The following is a 14,065-nucleotide window of genomic DNA, read 5'->3' as shown; positions in this document are numbered from 1 at the left end:
GGGCCTCTAGTAGTTTATATTGTTGTGTTGAAAGTTATTGAAATGCCTCAGGACATTGTGTTACCTCTTTCAGACCAGCAGGAGAGCTCTGAAAGAGGCTGGTAAGGTTAAAATCCCAGCATCACTCTGATCTGCTCCTTTGGCCATCAGTGTTTGTCCAAGAATCCAGTAATTGTGAATTCAGTGTCTGAACCTTATAAATTTAAAGGTATTTTAGAGCTCTCTCTACATATCTCTCTCTGTCTTTTTTTTCTTCCTCCTCTCCTCTTTCCTTCTCTTTCTTCATCTCCTCCCGCCTCTCACATACACACACATACACACACACACTCACTTGTAAAATACATTACAAAAGGTCAGAGTCTTCCATTTTGCCCTCCTGAATTCAAACACACTCTACCACCACCAGCCCCACTTCTTTTCTGTATTAACCTCACTACACTCAAGTTCATGAGCAGCTAGCTATATTAGTCTCTTGCTGATGTCCTGTCCCCTAATGTTTAACTGTCCTTATCCTGCTTCACAGGACTATCAATATCTGCTCCCTCAAACTCCATTTTTATAATAATTCCTATCTGATACAAGACCCCTCTATCTCCTATCACATTAAATCTACACTGAGCTCTTCAGGGTAGGACTGTGCATTTTTAAGTGGCTGGCACCATAATCAAACATAATTGGGTTTTAACAAATATTAGTTGAATGATTAAATTAAAAGAATAAGTGAATAAATCAAACAAAAATTTCTCAGCTTTGCCTTTAAAGCCCTCCTTAATTCAACAATTTGGATAGTTCTTCATCCCTCATTATTCCTCCTTAGGTTAGCTCGCTCTTAAGGAAAGAGAGAGGTCGTGATCCTTCAGCATACATATCTTACCTCACTACTTTGTACATGTAGTCATGTTCATACTAGTCCCCATCTGGAATAGTTCACCTCTTTTTATTTATTAGTAGGGGCCTGGTGCATGAAGATCCATGCATGGGGGGGGGGGGCCCTCAGCCCGACCTGCACCCTCTCCAATCTGGGAGCCCTCAGGGGAGCCTTCTCCAATCCAGGAGTTTCTGTCTGTCTTTGCAGTCATATGAATGAATTGTCTGAGACCCCAACCCAGTTTGGTTTGTTGCTCACAGAATAACAGAATAATAGAGGGTTGTTTTTTTTTCTTTGCTTCATTGGTGGAGATTTCCTGGAAGTTTTAGGATATCTTCCCTTTAACTTTTCCTAGACACTCTGATTTTACTTATGTCTCTCATCTTTGTTTTCCCTCCATTCCCCACTGCAACAGTAACTTGCTCCAGGCTCACTTTGCTCTAGTGCAGTGGTTCTCAACCTTCTGGCCCTTTAAATACAGTTCCTCATGTTGTGACCCAACCATAAAATTATTTTCGTTGCTACTTCATAACTGTAATGTTGCTACTGTTATGAATCGTAATGTAAATATCTGATATGCAGAATGATCTCAGGCAACCCCTGTGAAAGGGTCATTCGACTGCCAAAGGGGTCGTGACCCACAGGTTGAGAATCACTGCTCTAGTGTCTAGGAGATCTGTCTACCATCAGAACTATGATTCCCAGAATTCCTGGTGCTCCCTGCATTCTGGGGTTCCACTTCCGGTCCTGCCATCAGAACTACTATTCCCAGAATTCCTGGTGTTACCTGTGCTGGGAGCAACCGAAGGACCCATGGCCCCCCAGTCCTTCAGCTCTCCTGCTCTGCTCTCCACCAGGTGACTGAGGGAGCCACGTCCCCCCAAGGGAGCGACCAAGGGAGCAACCGAGAGAGTCATGACCCCCAAGCTGCTGGTTCTCCTGCTTCTGCTCTCTGCCCAACGCCTGTGTATGCAAATTAACCCACCATCTTTGTTGGGTTAATTTGCATATTCACCCTGATTGGCTGGAGAGTGTAGCAAAGGGACAGTCAATTTACATGTTTCTCTTTTATTATATAGGATTCCTAACCTATCACTTTCTTCCAAACTTTTCTTGATGCTCACCTTCCATCTCCATGATGATCTACACCTTGTGGTAAAGTTCTCAGTATGGGAGAGGGGAGTTGTAATAATAATTATCACTAATACTTATTGAGCTCTTGTTATATGTTAAGTATTATCTAATTTATATTCATTTATTTCATTCACATGACATAGGTATTGTTATTATTTTCATATTACAGTTAGGAAAATGAGTCACAGCTAAAGAAAGGCAAGGTCTCTAATAGAAACAAGACAGTCCATTCTTGCTTTTGTTCTTGTGTCAACTTATGTCTTGGCTACACTTTGTAAAGAAAATGAAAGAATAAAGTCAGAGTGGAAAGAATAAAGGAATACACATAAACAGACATATACACAAAACAATGCCTGGTTTGAGGCCTGAAGATCTCAGTCAATAAATTATTCTCTCAAACCTTGATTTCCTTATTTATAAAATGAGCTAAAAATACCTACATTGTGAAGATTCATTGATACAATATGCTAAACATGTTATGTAAACTATTAAGAACTTGAGAAAATACAATACAATAATTCTATTTTATTCTATAGATGTATATATAGTGCACACAAAATATCAAGAGAGATAATTTTTATGGAAGTTATTTATACATTCTATGCAAAAATAGATAACTCATCATTACAGTAAATGTATTAATGTTTTTGTAAAATATAATTACTTATTTATTTGACATGCAACTTGGTAAATTTGAAGATAAATATATATTCATGAAACCATCACCACTATCTGTACCAATATTGAGGTAGTATTATTTTTAATGGTTTGCTTGCTTTTAAGACTACTGGACTTAATTAGATATGAGATTAGTAGATTCAGTCACCAGTGGAAAAAATAAGGTATTATACTTTCCTGTCTGAAGTAGAACATAAAACATTGACAGCTCTCTAATATCAGAGCACATTGTTTTCATCCACTTCAATACAACTTAAGGAGGGTAATTCCATTAATTTTAAGAATTCAGAAATAAGAGAGGTAAAGGAAGAAAAAACTGGTTTAAATTAGATGATAAGTCAATCAAAATATGTGTTCTTACCACTTGACAAGTTGGTATAACAAGGTTTTCACAGCTACATTCTAAAAGGCAAAAATCAACATTTATAATGATCAGAATACATTCATGTATTGTAATAAAACTTTAAAATATGAAAATTAATTACCGCAATGCCATATTGGACAACATTGACCAGATACATTTTCTTTCACAAGTTTCATATCTTCTGCACAGTTGAGTTGTGGCACAGGACAAAGATTTGGCTCACAAACTAAACAGAAAAATTACATGGGTAGAGATTAACTTCATGGAATCAGGAATTTCACTCCCTACCATTTAATTCACTGCAACTGCTGTAGTGGTAAAATAATTTCTCCCCAGTGCCTCCTCCCCCACCACCCAATTGCCCTGTGCTGGTGAGGACAAACAAATTATTCATAACACATACAACAACAGTAGGACAGCGCACCAAGTAAAGAGCCCTGAGAAATGGAAGGAGTACAAGAAGAGAAAGGAAGTGAAGAGGGTATAGAATCAACTAGATTACTAGAAATTCTAGGATAGTGAGACAAGTCATAGCTGATCTTTTGTCATAGCTGATCTATTTTTGGTAGGTAATGGTATTATCCAAGAAGAGCTCTTAGATACATGAAAACATTATTTATGTTTAATATATATTTTGTATGCTAGAATTCAACTATGGTCTGACATGACAGTAACACTAAGATGCACTGAGCTTCTTAAAACTTTGGACACTTGTAAATATTTCAAATTAGTTAAGATATACTTACCACAGTAATACTGAGGACAACAGAACTGTGTGGTATTAAGGTCCACGGTGAGAAATTCCCCATCAGTACATAGTGGAATAGGTTCAGTGCAAGATTCACATACTAAAGGTAAAACAAAAAGCCAGAAGTTACAGCTGAGCTAAAAAAAAAGATATCTAACATTAGTTTAGATTACTTTATGTATAGAAAATCAACATAAACAAAAATAAGGCTTCAACAGATCTTATTTTGTCATAAAAACAATTATACTTTCTTAGTGTATTGCTTTATGCTTTCCAAGCAGAGTGACATAGAATACCATTTTACCAAAAACAGGGCATTAAGAATTCTAGAATAATTTGTTCTTGCTAAGATTGAAATATTATTGATTAGTTTATTTAAGTTTTCTTAATTCACTGTTCTTGATTACTCTAATTTATGAGTAAACAATATAATAGGCGCTTGTCCTTTTTCATAAAAATACTAGAGGCCCCATGCATGAAATTCGTGCAAAGGGCTCAGCCCTTGCTTCATCCAGAAGGTCGTCCAGAAGGATGTCCAGAAGGTGGTTTGGCTGTCTGGTCTAATTAGCATATTATGCTTTTATTATTATAGATATTTTTATTGATTTCAGAGAGGAAAGGAAAGGGAGAAACAGAGAGAAACGTCAATGATGAGAGAGAATCATTGATTGGCTGCCTCCTACACTTCCCACACCAGGGATCGAGCCTGAAACCCAGGCATGTGCCTGGAATCAAACTATGACCTCCTAGTTCATAGGTTGGCGTTCAACCACTCAGCCACACCGGCCAGGCGGCACTTGTCCTTTTGAGCTGTTTAGCATCCCTCTCCCAATTTTGATAAAAATTCTGTAAAGACCTGGAAGGAATGCCCCAGACTTCTGTGAGGGAACAATCCACATTGGTTGAACCATAATCTCTATGGTATTTGAATCATAAATGGAAGCACACCAGGACAGGGAACAAATGTTGCTTGACTCAGTACTTAATAATTGACAGATAGAGCAGCTAGCTGGTTTCTCTCTTTCCCAGAGCCTAATCTGTTTCATCTTAATCCTTCAAAATATTAATCCCCAAATCCTTCCAATAATTGGTTGTGCTTAAGCTAGAATCAACCAATTTTGACTACTTGCAGTAGTCAAAGAGCCTTAACTGGTACAAATAATGTGTTTTGATTTAAGTATATCTAAAACCTATATTAATCAGCAACCTTTTATATGGTAACTAGAGGCCAAGGAACAAAAATTCATGCACTTGGGGAAGGTCCCTCAGCCTGGCCTGTGCCCTCTCAGAGTCCAGGACCCCTCAGGGGATGTCCACCTGCGGGCTTAGGCCCACTCCCCGGGGGGATCGGGCCTAAGCTGGCAGTCAGACATCCCTCTGGCAGCCTGGGAGCACTCAGGGGATGTCCGACTGAGAGCTTAGGCCCACTCCCCATAGTTGGACATCCTTAGCACTGCTGAGGAGGTGGGAGAGGCTCCCACCATTGCTGCTACACTCGCAGCTGTCAGCCCGGCTTGTGGCTGAGAGGAGCTCCCTTTGTGGGAGCGCGCTGACCACCCGGGGGCAGCTCTTGCGTTGAGTGTCTGCCCCCTGGCAGTCAGTGTGCATGTACGTCATAGAGACTGGTCATTCCCGGTCATTCTGCCATTAGGGTCAATTTGCATATTACCCTTTTATTACATAGGATTCACTGGAAATGGAAAATAGAGAATTCTTTATTTTTCAATGTTCAGTTTATCAGATACATAGCTCCATATACAGTATTTCCAAGACAACCTTCATTTCTACCATTCTCTTTTAAGTTCATATAGGAAATAAAGTTTTAAAGAGGTCATATAATGTCTTAGCAGAATCCATTATTCTACTTGGTCCTTCAAGGAAACCCAAAGCTTATTTTTTTCTCCAAAAAGAACTGGTTGATGGCTTTATTAAAGAAAAAAAATACTTCAATTATATTATCTTGATCATATTTTGACTAATATATGTATTATTTATGGATAGGGAAAAGTAGTACTAACTAACAATTGTAAGAGTCATTTAAAATGCTGGACTTTCTTATTTATTGTTCTCATTCAGTTGAATTCCTATAAAAGCAGAATATTGGTTTCCATCAGTCCCATGAAATTCACATCAAATAAGAGATTTTCCCTTTATCCTCCTTCTTCCAAGAAATTATCTCATATAACACTCACCACAGAGAGGAGCAAAACAGCAAGGCTCATCATGTTGAACTTGAAGCATAAATTGGTCTTCTCTGCATTCTGGTATTGAAAAACTGGGGCATTTCAATGGGTCACATTCTGCAGAGACACAAAGTTATTTTAATACTGCATAGTATTTAAAAAAACATGAAAAAACTGCATATTGTGGAATAAAATAAATGAAATAGTGCATTTTAAGTTATCTTTGAATATATATTTACTAGAGGCCTGGTGCATGAATTTGTGCATGGGTGGGTTCCCTCAGCCTGACTGGTGATGGGGGCTGATAGGGGCTGGCTAGTCCAGTCCCGATGGGGGCCTATGGGGGCTGGACAGCCGAGAGGAGGGACTGTGGGAGGTTGGCCAGCCCTAGGAGGTTGTCTGGCCCCAGGAGGTTGGCTGCTGGGAGTGTACTGACCACTAGAGGGCAGCTCCTGCATTGAGTGTCTGCCTTCTGTTGGTTAGTGCGTGTCATAGCGACCAGTCGGCTGGTCTTTCTGTCGACTGGTTGTAACAGTTGCTTAGGCTTTTATATATATATAGATACATTTTTTTTACATATTTCAAAAAGACCAAAATCTTTAAAATGAGTTTATTATTATATTCATGCATATAATGTCTAAATTATATGAGGATACGTTTGTTGATTTTAGAGACAGAGGGAGAGAGAGAGAGAGAAACATCGATGTGAGAGAGAAACATTGACTCAAAACCTAGGTATGTGTCCTGACCAGAATCAAACCCACAACCTTTGGGTGTATGGGATGATGCTCCAACAAATCTAGCCACCCAGCCAGAGCTCCACAATCTTAGAAATAGATCATTTCTTTGCAGACACAAAGAATGAGAATTTAATCCACTATTCTGAATGAACAATGACTCTCACTATTATTTTTTCTAATCAATTACTCACCACATTGGTACTGTGGACAGCAAGAAAGAGGGCTATGGCCAATGTACAATTTTTGGCTATCTGTGCATGTCGGAATGGCCATATCACACAAGGTCATGTCACATCCTGCAAATAAGAAATAGAAGCATTAAAATATTAATGAACAGCCGAAACCGGTTTGGCTCAGTGGATAGAGCGTCGGCCTGCGGACTGAAAGGTCCCAGGTTCGATTCCGGTCAAGGGCATTTACCTGGGTTGCGGGCATATCCCCAGTAGATGTGCAGGAGGCAGCTGATCGATGTTTCTCTCTCATCGATGTTTCTAACTCTCTATCTCTCTCCCTTCCTCTCTGTAAAAAATCAATAAAATATATTTTTAAAAAAATCAGTAAAAAATTAAAACAAACAAACAAACAAAAATATTAATGAACATAACTAAAACCTAGTGATTCCAATTCAAAGCAGGGAAATGATTCTCATTATGCATGTTTTCACACTGCAGTTCAACCCATTCTGTTTACAAAATTGGTCATAGGTAAAAAGGCAGCAGATGTGAGGTTTACTTATTTTTTTACCCTCGATTGTCATAAATCAAAGATTCCCAGATCCTAAGACTGTGGCTTGGCCCAGCAGCACAGATGACATGTCACATGCCTGTCCTTTCTCCATGTCTGTCATGTGTTATTGAATATTACTAACTATTAATAGGCAGAGTTTTGCATGTGTATTTGTAAAATCAGCAAAACTATAATGAGACAAAACTTGCTTTGAGAAAGTGCAAGTAAAATTTACGGAAAAACTTCCATTGTTACCTCAAACTTGCATTTTTTTATACCCAGCACCATGCACATCCACTTTTTCACAACGGTTGTAAGCATACATGTTTTGTGACATGAACTGACTGTACAGCTTCAGCTGAGTACATACCACAAACCTCCTTTGAGCAGCAGGACTCCTTGTCAACAATGCCCAGGATGAGCTCAGCCTCTCGTTCACAAATTGGCGAGGGCTCTTCCTCACAGTCAGGCTCTATAGGAATGATGCTTCCATTCTCCAGACATTTGTAGAGGGCACATTCATCAACACCCCCATTCCAAATCTCCCCAGCAGTGCGGGGCTGGTCATTACTGTCAGTACATGCTTAAAAAGATTGACAATGTCACATCATTCATAACCTGGGCATGAAAATCAATCAAGCTACTGTATTTTGATTTCAGACTGTGACTTGGTCCAGCGGCACAGGTCACATATCATATACCTATCCTTTCTCACACTTGTCTTTTCATTCATCAGAGACTAGCTTGTATTTTTCTTTAATGAAATGATTGATGTAGTCTGCAGAAAATATATTTCCCTTCTAAAATTCTCTGTAAATGTGTGTACTCTATTTTATAAATACCATAAATGGTTAATTACTTTTTTGATTTTAAGTCTTGTTAACATAATTTACTTCATTTGAATAAACTCAGTAACATGACTTCAAATGCTTTAAAATATTAACTGTTGAAAATGAGAGGTGCCCTGACCGGTTTGGCTCAGTGGATGGAGTGTCGGCCTGCGGACTGAAGGGTGCCAGGTTCGATTCCGGTCAAGGGCATGTGCCTTGGTTGCGGGCACATCCCCAGTGGGGGGTATGCAGGAGGCAGCTGGTCGATGTTTCTCTCTCATCAATGTTTCTAACTCTCTATCCCTCTCCCTTCCTCTCTGTAAAAAAAATCAATAAAAAAAAATATTTTTAGAAAATGAGTGGTATTAGAAAACAAGACAACCTTAACATTTTTTGTGATATGAAAATTCAAAATTTTAACTTTAAAGTCTAAACATAGAAAGTAGGTAACAAAAAAATATTATTTAGTGACTCTATTAGCTTTATTATTAAGGTTTTACTTAATAATAAATATGGTTCTCTAGTAGTTCTTTAAAGATAAATGTAGTGACCCACTGCATGCCAGCCTCCAGTGAACTTACTTTATACCACTCTATTTACTAGCAAGCCAACTTCATAGGTTCCTAAAACAAACATAAGCATGCCTGTATATTCTCAAAGTCTCCACAAATACTTTCCTCAATGGCAAACACAAACTTGTTTCTGAAACTACATATGCATTTCACTTCTACATGCCTAAGTCATTTTTCTTTAATTTTACCTAAATGTCTTTTCTTCTGAGTGTGATGGTGAGCCCTATGATTGTTAAAGTACTAGACTAAAATTTTCTCAGTTTTTCACCTGAAACCACCATGGAGATAATGTGTCAGAATAAAATGGTTTGAAAATGAGAGTAGAAATATTAACTCTTTTCTCTCAGATCATAACAGAATCTGAAATTTTTAAGCGCTATTTTTCTCAAAGCGCTGCTGTGAAGTGCTTTGTATTATTTTGTGCATTCCCACACTAACTTTATGGGTGTTTTCCCCATTTTACAGATGCGTGGTTCAGGCTTACAGAGGTAAAGCTGGAAACTTGAAATAATTGGAATTTGAATTAATTCACATACTACACTCTTCATTCTCAGTTTTCCATACTCTTTCCCAGTTATTAAAGGCACATGTGGAGATTAAAACACATCACCACCAAAACACCTGTTTTGGTAACTTTAACTGAAATCCTCTAAAATCCAACTACAAACTAACAAACTCATCTTTCCAACAGCTAGGTTAGTTGTGATCAATCTTTCTCAGTACATCTCTTCAAGATCTGACAATGTTTTTATTTGTTCGCTGGACCCGTTAGAGGTCATTTTGTACTTTGCTGCTTACCACATTCTTCCTCTGGAATGCACTGAGTTGAATATGGCCTGTGAAGAATGGTTCCATTTTTGCACACACAATCTTCTCTTACATTCAGACATGAAGAGTGTCCATAGAACCATCTGTTCAGACATGTTCTTGCCTCACAGGGTCGCACACAGGGTTGATATTCCTTACCCTCTGGGCAACTCAGAGCTAGGAGGAGTAGAGGACAGAGTTTGCTAATAATAAAAATAATCTATTTGAATTCTAATAAAAAGAAGAAATGTCAATTTCTTTTTGAAAGTAATTTTTTCACATTTCAGTTTCTTCAAAGTCTGTTTTTTCATTTATAATGTAATCACAAATCAGAAAATTTAAAGATGGGTGGGTATTTCTGAGTATTTTCCAGGTGTCCAGCTAGTATTATGTTATGGTAAGAAAAGTTCATCTGATTTAAATTAAATGAATCTCACCAATAAGCAGCCCAAATCTCATTGGCATGAATATAGAGTCAACTGTTAGGAAATTCCTGCTCTGTTCTACAGAAAAAGCAAAGAAATACACTTTAAATATGCAACTCAACCATGTCATAAAAACAACAAATGCTGCATATTTTAGTTCAGTCCTTCACTGCCAAAAGACACTACCGTTGTTGAGCAATTTCTAAATGATGTTTTAGAAAATTCTTGTTTATGTTCAGTGATCTTAAAATGTCATACTGTTAAAAAATGAACCCAGCCTGGCCACTGTTGCTCAGTGGTTGAGTGTCGACCCTGGAACCAAGAGGTCGCCGGTTCAATTCCCGGTCAGGGCATATGCCTGGGTTGGGGCTCGATCCTAGTGTGGGGTGTGCAGAGGCAGCTGATCAGTGAGGTTCCTGTCTCATTAATGTTTCCATCCCTCTCCCTTCCTCTCTCTCTCTCTCTCTCAAAAAAAAAAAAAAAAAAAAAAAAAAAAAAACAGGAAAAGAATGAGCACAGAGCTGTTGGTGTGCAAACTGGTAAAATCTCAGTGGAGAAAAAGTTGACAATATCTTGTAAATTTGGTGAGGTCATTTCTGTGAACCAGACACTCCCACTGTTGAGTAGTGATGACATCTGGAAGGGCAGGGAGACAAGGGAGATAGAAGGGCACGGGAGAGCTGCTTCATTTCTGAGGTGCAGTCATGTAGTTGGTGTTTGTGATATATTATTCTTTCTCTATGCATTTTATTCCTTTTCCCCTAGGAAAAAACTTTTATTTTGGAGCATTTGAGTAACATTCATTTTGAAGATCTTTTACCACTTAATCCTTTTAGTCACTATTTCTTAAATTGTTATTTCTGTAAGATGTGCTCTGGATTGGTGAAATGTTTTATGAAAAGCATTACAACTTGATGGGAAAACATGAACCCTATAGATAAAAATGGGCAAAGAATGCATACAAAGGAAAAAGGAAATACAACCATGTAATTGCGAGAATACTGAATGTAGATATCAAAGAAAGCCAGAAACATCGATTTCTTGGAAGTGGATATTAGGTCAGGAAAGGAGAAAAAGGGGGCAAAAATCTCCATCCTCTCCACATAATAAATGAATAAGAACAAGCTGGGGGAAATGAAGCAGGTTAAATGGGATGAACAAAATGTGTTGTAAGATGCAGAATTAAAGTCCCTCTTCAATCTTCTGTGATTTCTTTAACTCTTCAGTTTACTTTGCTGGACTAGGTTTTCTTTTACGGTAATTGAGGTTTACTTTAAATTTAGCTCAGGATAAAAACAGAAGTTGCCTATGGGGAAAGCTTGCCTCCTACTTCTAGGTTAGATTGATATGCAGTTATTCTTATGAAATTATTTTATGATGAAAAATGAAAAGAAAAAGAAAGAAGTGAATGGAAAACAATGGAAAGTCACTTGGCTGTTAGAAAATATGATTTGCAGTGTACTACTTACAGCAGTAATCAGGTGTCCTCCACTGAATACAGATGTCAAAATTGTTGCACAGAGCCACATACGCAGACGGCGCATCACATTCATGGTTCCAATGATTGGTATAATTGATCCACATCTTTTCACAAAAGTTCTGTGGTGAAACCTAGAAATATGTTGTGCCTTTGGATAAGTTATATTATTTTATTTCTCTAAATGCCCTAAGCTAGACTAAAACTATTTGGAAAAATCAAAGAGCAGCAAGTTAATGTGCATTATGGTTCTTCTTTGACCTTAGATTTTCAAAACTTCATGGTATGAGATGTCACCTCTGAATTTACAAGATTTTGGATAAAGCTCATTTTAGATAATATAAGTACTGTCTGCTCTAATCTACATAAATCTAATCTTATAAAGATGGAAAAGAATCCCACTTTTGGGTATTTATCCTAAGGTTTATAGGGGTGAACACTTTGTAAGGCATATAAATGTCTAATCACTATGTTGTACACCTGAGACTAGTATAATATTGCGTGTCAATTGTAATGAAAATCAATTTATAAAAACGGGTGGAAAAGAAGTAGAGTATGTGGCTCTAGCAAAAGCCATTTCTGATAGCACAGTTGGTCACACCTGTCTGTTCTGTGTATGGAGTAAGACTTTGGTCTACTATAGGTAAAATTGAACTCCTGAAGCTGTCTGTGCTGACACATGGCGTTGCTCACTAAATGAGGTTGTAAATGCTTATGAAAACACGCACAGCCCTGGCCAGTGTGGTTCAGTTGGTTGGAACTTCCTCCCATACACCACCGAAAGGTGGTGGGTTCCATTCCCCGACAGCCACATCCTGGGTTGCGGGTTCAATCCCCAGTCAAGGTGCATGCGGGAGGCAACTGATCTATGTTTCTCACATCTCTCTCTTCTCTCTATCTTTCTCTGTTTCTCTCTCTCTCCTTTCCTCTCCCTAAAACCAATGAATAACATGTCCTCAGTGGGAATTTTAAAAATGTATATTAATATTATATGTTGCTCAAAAAATGTATTTAATTTTTCATACCTCAGTGTAATTAGGGAGGCATTTTTTCCCTACAGATTGTTTCATTTTGATCTAGAGATACCTGAAATCTAAATAATTTAACTTTTAAGATCCTTATTCCAATTCTCTATTCATTCATTCAGCAAATATATTAAGCATTGACATTCAGGTTGACTCTGTAATTTAATTGTAAGCCCAGTTCAGACCTGGCAGGAGGTGAGTGTAACTTTCACCTACTCTGCTGCCATCTTTTCTGGGCCCCTCCCCCCCACTCTCCCCTCCCTCACCCCCATCTGAATGTAGATGCTTGGATTCTACATTCAGATGCTAAATTCTGACATAGATCAAAGTTTCAGATAAAATGCTTAATATTTTACATATCCCATCATTTCTTCTTCAAGGTTCATATCTATACAAAGCAAGGTTCCACTTCCTTTTTAATCTCCTTTGTTGCCTCTCCTCGGTTTCCAACTACTTCACTTTGCACAGAATTCTTGTGATGGTCATCAGGGCCTCCTAATTGTCAAATACCAGGGACACTAACATTCGGAACCTTCCCCAACCTCTCAGAGGCCTATGATGCCAGGAACCCTTCCTGCTTCTTAGGACCCTCTGTTTCCTTCCAGGGTACAGAACTCTATTGCCTTTCAGCTACTCATTGTTTTCTCTGCTGCCTCTCTAAATCCCATCTCCTCTGGTCATGTTTACTCATTGCAACTGCTCTTCCTGGGATCACCCATTTTCACCATCTGGGCATTAAAGTCTTCGCATTGATTTCTTCGTAAGTCAAATAGTCAATAATAAGCTTACTACTGCTTAAGATTGCTGTGAGTGAATATATGTAAAGTTTATAGAACAGATTCTTATATATCAGTAATTATGATTTTTGAAAATTTATGTGATAAAACCTTCCCAAACCTGATATCTGGCCTCAGCTTATCTCCTCTGAACTCCAGAATTATGTTTCTAAGTTGTTTTGTTGCTATTGTTGCTTTAAAGTCCCACATGACTTAACTTACTCAAAATAAAAATGATATGCCTTCTCCATTTAACCCCCCCCCAAAAGCTTTTTCTTTCGTATCCTCCATTCATCTATTCATTTATGTATACTTCTGTAATTTATTGAGCACCTGATTACATGCCAGACACTATGCTATGCATGAGGAATATAAAGGTGAATAAAATGGATCTCTGCCTTGTGGATCTCAATTTAAGAAAACCTTTTAGTGAGCAAGAGGAGTCACCACGTTAAAATGGACTGAAAGAGGAAAGCATAAAAACCTATGGACAGAAAAAACCCTGAAATATTCAAAGTGTTGAAAGGAAAGAGGCTGATGTTTAGCAGACAAGAAGAGTGTAGTAGGGGAGGAAGCTGGAGATGGGCGGGCAGGGCATGGAGGAACTGGTAAGCCCTGATAAGAAGTTTGGAATGTGTCAGTAAAAGACATTGATGGGTTTTAGACAGAGAAGTGATATAAAATTTCCATTTTTAAAAGACCATCTGCCTCC

The 14,065-nt window shown here is 38.2% G+C and overlaps 1 protein-coding gene across 2 annotated transcripts in view; it reads right to left on the bottom strand.

Annotated features, from left to right (window-relative positions):
* Positions 1 to 14,065, bottom strand: part of OTOGL (otogelin like) — a 156,158-nt gene that overhangs the window by 21,534 nt on the left and 120,559 nt on the right. For both annotated transcript variants that reach the window (XM_059683705.1, XM_059683706.1), the window contains 8 exons: positions 11,545 to 11,686; positions 9,642 to 9,827; positions 7,812 to 8,024; positions 6,907 to 7,011; positions 5,985 to 6,092; positions 3,791 to 3,892; positions 3,166 to 3,270; positions 3,042 to 3,082 (listed from right to left, as the gene is read on the bottom strand). In XM_059683705.1, the coding sequence (XP_059539688.1) occupies positions 3,042 to 3,082; positions 3,166 to 3,270; positions 3,791 to 3,892; positions 5,985 to 6,092; positions 6,907 to 7,011; positions 7,812 to 8,024; positions 9,642 to 9,827; positions 11,545 to 11,686 (1,002 nt within the window). The remainder of the gene's footprint in view (positions 1 to 3,041; positions 3,083 to 3,165; positions 3,271 to 3,790; positions 3,893 to 5,984; positions 6,093 to 6,906; positions 7,012 to 7,811; positions 8,025 to 9,641; positions 9,828 to 11,544; positions 11,687 to 14,065) is intronic.

This window comes from Myotis daubentonii, chromosome 2 (assembly GCF_963259705.1).
Source record: "Myotis daubentonii chromosome 2, mMyoDau2.1, whole genome shotgun sequence".
NCBI lineage: Eukaryota > Metazoa > Chordata > Mammalia > Chiroptera > Vespertilionidae > Myotis > Myotis daubentonii.
This window is presented reverse-complemented; position numbering and strand designations above follow the sequence as displayed.